The sequence below is a fragment of the Nanorana parkeri genome, unplaced genomic scaffold, assembly GCF_000935625.1.
Source record: "Nanorana parkeri isolate BGI_ZX_2015 unplaced genomic scaffold, ASM93562v1 scaffold964, whole genome shotgun sequence".
Classification (NCBI taxonomy): Eukaryota; Metazoa; Chordata; class Amphibia; order Anura; family Dicroglossidae; genus Nanorana; species Nanorana parkeri.
In genome coordinates, this window is record NW_017307232.1 from 658,797 (window position 1) to 663,998 (window position 5,202).

Below are 5,202 nucleotides of genomic sequence, written 5' to 3' on the forward strand. Positions count from 1 at the left end.
AGTTTAAGCGCCTCTGTGACGAGACTAATGTTACTGGCCCAGTGTGGCGGGGGTGCGGGGGGGGGGCCTAAAGCTGTGTATGGGGCCCCGAAATTTCGGATGGCTGCCCTGGGAGTGAATGACTAACGGCTGAGGAACTCAGCTCATCATGTGTCTCCACGCCAGGCTCAGGAAAACTGTCAGGGGTGCACAGAATGGTGTGTGTCAGTATTCTACGTCTGGGGGAGAGAGCGACACAGCAGGCAATGTCGGCAGTCCGCTACGCGTTTCGAGGGGTTCCCTCTTCATCAAGCCTCAGGGTAGTAAAGACCCGGGAAGCCGGTCCTCTTTTTAAAAGTAACAGGGGGAGGAGTAAACATTCGTAGCCCGGTGATAGGCTGCTGCTCCAAGATGGGGATGGGCTTATAACCTGAGTTCATCCAGGGGACAAACTGTCGGCATATTATCGGGCAGGATTACGGCACCTGTTATAAGGTACTGCCAGATCGAGACAGTTGGGATGGACATACATGTAGGGATAGTATAGCCTTTCTTATTAGCATAACGTGTTTCTCGTAGCCTCCATGGGATATTTTGCCCAGACAGTACGGACATATTATGTGTTAGTTAAAAATTCCTTATTTTAAAAATATATCTTATTTAAATGTCAATATATGATAAAATTACAACACAAACCACAAAGATATAGATACAATTAAAAATGGAGTATCTCTAAAAATAAGAGAGATCCAAGTAAATGAAAATCTAAAAAGGTGTTGTATCCACCTATATATGATAGAGGGTGGAAAAAGCGCCCTTCTGAATAGGGCCTTAGGGATGTACGCTTAGAGGGTTAAACAATTAAGAAACAAGCGAATAGTAAAAAGCTGGGCCATTCTCAATAGGTGAACGCTTGACTAACTTTGGGTAGAATTGCAGCTTGTCTACTACCCACGCATTTCCATTAGCCCATGACTATGACATACTGTAGATATGTATTGGTGGATTATGGGACTTGTATGGGAAATGTAATATAGGGACCCTGATCCTAAGCAGTAGAGTCCCTAGTCTAAATGTAGTGGTTCTACTAATCTGTAGCCAGCCTGAGCATAACTTGATAGTCCTGCTTTTGTTAGGTTTTTACTAAGCTCAGTTGTATTGTTTGCTTCTGCCTGCTGTTGGGGAGCGTCCCTGGTAATAGTATCAGACAGAGGCGGCTCTTTAATTAGGCGAGTTAGGCGCTCGCCTAAAGCCTCACACTCATGGCTGCCGAACTTGCCTCTACAGCTTCACCTCATCTAACAGTGGCGGATCCAGAGAAATTGCTGCTCCTTCCCAGGGGCGAACTGAGTATTTGGGCACTGCCCGAAGGACCGCGGCTTCCCTCTAGTACTGACGGAACTAAGGGGACCCTGGCATTCCGCCACTTGCTTATTCCTGCCGTCCAGGCCGCAGTCCCTGCATAGGGAGAGAAAGGAGAGAGCCTGCCCGGAGTGATGTGACATGCATAAGTAGAGGCTCCGCTAATGCCGCAGCCCCTGCAGCAGCCAGCCAGCGATGGCACAGGACTCTCCTGTCCTTCTTCCTGGGAGGAGGTCTGTGTGTTGCAAGATGCCTGGCCGAGGCCTCAGCATGTGGCAGATGCAAGGGACTAAAGGTGCCCATACACTGTACGATTCTCGCACGAGAATCGCGGGAAATCCCGCGATCGTACGAGAATCGTACAGTGTATGTAAGGCGTGCGACCGTTTCTACTGTACGGTCGCACGTCTTTTGTCGAACCAGCATGCTCGAAAACCCGCCGAGAATCGTATGATTGTCGGCGGGTTTCTAGCCTGCTCGTTCGATAGCTGTGGAGCGGGCCGGTGTGCGCAGATCGTACGAGCGGGCCGGTGTCCAAGGTGGGCAGATCGTACGAGCTTTCAATAAGCATACGACCATCGCAAGACAAAAGTCTTGCGATGGTCGTAAGGTGTATGGGCACCTTAAGAGGCCTAAACTGTTACTGAGAGGAAACCTGATGGAAGCTGGGCTGGAGGAAGAATCTGTTTACTGAGGAGTGTCAAAGAGGAGCTGGTGAGAGCTTCAGTCTGTAAGGGATCCCTCGCCCTATATTCAGATATGACACAGAAGTGACAAATAAGTGTAAATAAACTACAAACATTCATACCAATGTGATCTTAGAGAACACCAATCCATGGAGACAGAGGTTATTTGCAAGCCAGGACATGAATTGGGGCTGGATAAAGTGCCGAGCACACACTATGGCCATCGGCTATATATGTTAAAGACACTATTAACTTTGCTGAGTCGCTCACATATTTGGCTTAGATATTTGATGCAATCTGAATATAATGATGGGAAAATGATGTTATAATGAGGCGAGATGGGAAGTTGTCTAGCATTTGATAGGTGTTCTGTATGTTCACATTGGTCTAAAGCTTTGTGGTCACTTATATGTGACAATTTGCCTGATTAAGGGACCCCACAAGGTTCCAAATGTTGCTTCTTGTACGTTCTGAAACGAACGGCAGTGCAGGTATTACTCTGGAATGAAGAATTATTAGCGTGCTGGTGACGTACTTTCACATATTATATGCAGCACCATCAGCACATTACTAAAGCACAGGAGAGTGGGGTATACCGCTTAGGTGTGCGGTGGGGATATCCATAATGCTAGGAACAGAACAGGACATGTCAAACCGTGAGAGTTTTTAGCCAGGCTTCTGGAGAAGGGCAAATGGCCTACAGCAGGGGTAGACAACACCACAACAGCTGTGGTGAAACTATACATCCCATCATGCATCTGCCTCTGGGAGTCATGTCTGTTGCTGTGAGAGTCATGCAATGCCTCATGGAACTTGTAGTTCCACAATAGCTGGAGTGCTGAGGTTGCCTGCCACTGGCCTAGGGGTATGGCCAGGCCCGGATTCCCCACTAGGCCACTGAGGCCCGGCCTCGGGGCGGCAGGGCGCAGAGGGGCGGCAGCGGTGTCCTTGTGAGAAAGTTGCAGGCGCCGGGCGGTAAGTTGCCCCCTCTACATTTAGTCCTGCTTTGCACAAGCAGGACTAAATGTAGAGTGAGGCAGCCGATTGTTCCATTTGTTCGATGTCGCCGAGATCACATGTAAACAGTCTGCAGCCTCCTCCCCTCCCCCCTGCACTTACCTCTCTCCTCGGGTTCCGTCCTCCGGGCTCCGCCGCCGAGTCCGTCTCCTCACTGCAGTGAGCAGCAGGGTTAAAGGTAACCCTGCCGCTCGGTGTAGACAGTGAGAGTGGAGAGCTGTGCTCTTTCTCCCTCACCTGTCACAGGAGCTCTAGCACAGTGCTGTGCTAGAACTCCTGTATTGGAGGTGACAGGGTCAAAAAGAGAACCTGTCACCTCCAATTGCTATCACACAGGGCATTGTTTTCATCTGTGTGATAGCAATAAAGTTAGTGTCACGTACCTTAGATGGAGCCTGAGATGACGAGGGCGGCCTCTCTTGCTGCTCCAGTCCAAACACCTCTGGATAGTAGGCACAGGTGCAGTCTGGAAGGTGCAACGGCAAAAAAACAGGGTGATATTCATAGTTTGCGAAAAAAGGGGACTGCCGGGTGGCAGAATGAGTAGAGTTGTTATAAGAAAACTCAGCCATTGGAAGAAGGGCAACCCAATCATCCTGAGAAAATGATGAAAAGCAACGGAGGTACTGCTCAAGCGTCTGATTGGTCCGCTCCGTCTGGCCATTCGTCTGTGGATGATAGGCCGAGGAGAGGCATAATAATCTCCTCTGGATGCGTCCTCTTGGCTCCACCACCGAGTCCGTCTCCTCACTGCAGTGAGCGACAGGGTTAAAGGTGTAAAGGTTAAAGGTGTATCGCGGAACCTGGCCTTGGGGCAGCAGGGAGAGTAAATCCGGCCCTGGGTATGGCTTTAACATGAATTCGTTTTAGTACATTATTATTATATAGAATTTATATAGCGACAACAGTTGGTGCAGCGCCTTACAATATAGGGAAGACATTACAATATAACATAGTACATACTGCAGCCCCCCTGACTGCATAGGCAATTTTATTCCTGGTGATTCAAAGGTGCCTTTAACAAGCAAAAGATTCTCTGCACCAGACATTAGAATCCACTGGGACACATGGTTGGCATGCAGCCAATGGTGGTGTCCCAGTAATGATGAACATGCTCCGCATGTCACCTTATATTGCCGATGTTCTGTCGAGAATGCCGACCCAGTAGAAATTGCAGACCTCACCATCTGCGCTTGCGCACATAGCGACAGAACGCCGATACTAAGCCCCTCCCACCCTACTCCTATCACTCAGTGAGCCCGCCCCCAGCCAATCGCCAACCTTCTGCATCATATGGCCGCGCCCAGCATTGCTCGAAATCGCGCTGTTATTGGTGGAGTGTGTTTGACAGTTACAGTTGGCGTCTGCGGCTGTGCCGCGTTCTGTTACTATGGCCACACACACACTTCCGGGTTTGGATTTCCGGCCGTTGCATTCTGTCACCAGCTGCTGACGCCGCCAACTTTGAAGGTGAGTGTATTAAGAGCTGTGGTTGTCACATAGAGAGAGCCGTGCTGTTTTGGCATCGGTGCTCCCTCCTCTAGAGCATGGCTGGCTTTCATATATAGGAAGCCTCGCTGCTCCCTTGCTTGCTCATTGTAATTAAAGAGGATGCCAGATTGACATCTGTTGCTGTAGTTGAAGGGACACTTTTTGTCTTGAAGCTGTCCTATGTAATAAAGGTGTAGAATGCCATTGTCCTCATCATATAGGGGTTCAGAAATCATCACAGGATCTGTTTTCAGTACTACATGTATTGATGTCTGTACCCATGTAGAGATCTGCAATTGTTACAAACCATGATAACAAGTCCCATCCCCTGATCTAGCCCCCTGATGCAGCATGGAGGGTGCGGTGAAACTCAGGTGTTGGCCCAATGTCATTGTCAGCCCCCCGGTCGCATTTAATCTGGAGTTTTCATCATACGAAGTACACTATGAAGACTCTGGATGGTCCCAAGACCACATTGACACCCTGTGATATTGTTTCTAGCAACAACTGCACAGTGACGTGCATGCACAAGTGGTTTATATGCCTTTTTGAATGTGGATTACTCTGTCTTTTGGAGATGATTGCCTTCTATTAAAGGGTTAGTTCATCTTTTCATAAAAATGAGAAAGGTGAACTAACTCACAACAATCCCCCTCCCCCCCCCCCC

At 48.9% G+C, this 5,202-nt stretch overlaps 1 protein-coding gene across 1 annotated transcript in view; it reads left to right on the forward strand.

Annotated features, from left to right (window-relative positions):
* Window positions 1-4,337: 4,337 nt before the first annotated feature.
* The window catches only part of LOC108795380 (centrosomal protein POC5-like), a gene marked incomplete at its 3' end in the record, with an annotated part of 13,413 nt that continues 12,548 nt past the window's right edge, over window positions 4,338-5,202 (forward strand). The window contains exon 1 of the mRNA XM_018566621.1: window positions 4,338-4,514. Coding sequence (XP_018422123.1) covers window positions 4,338-4,514 — 177 coding nt within the window. The remainder of the gene's footprint in view (window positions 4,515-5,202) is intronic.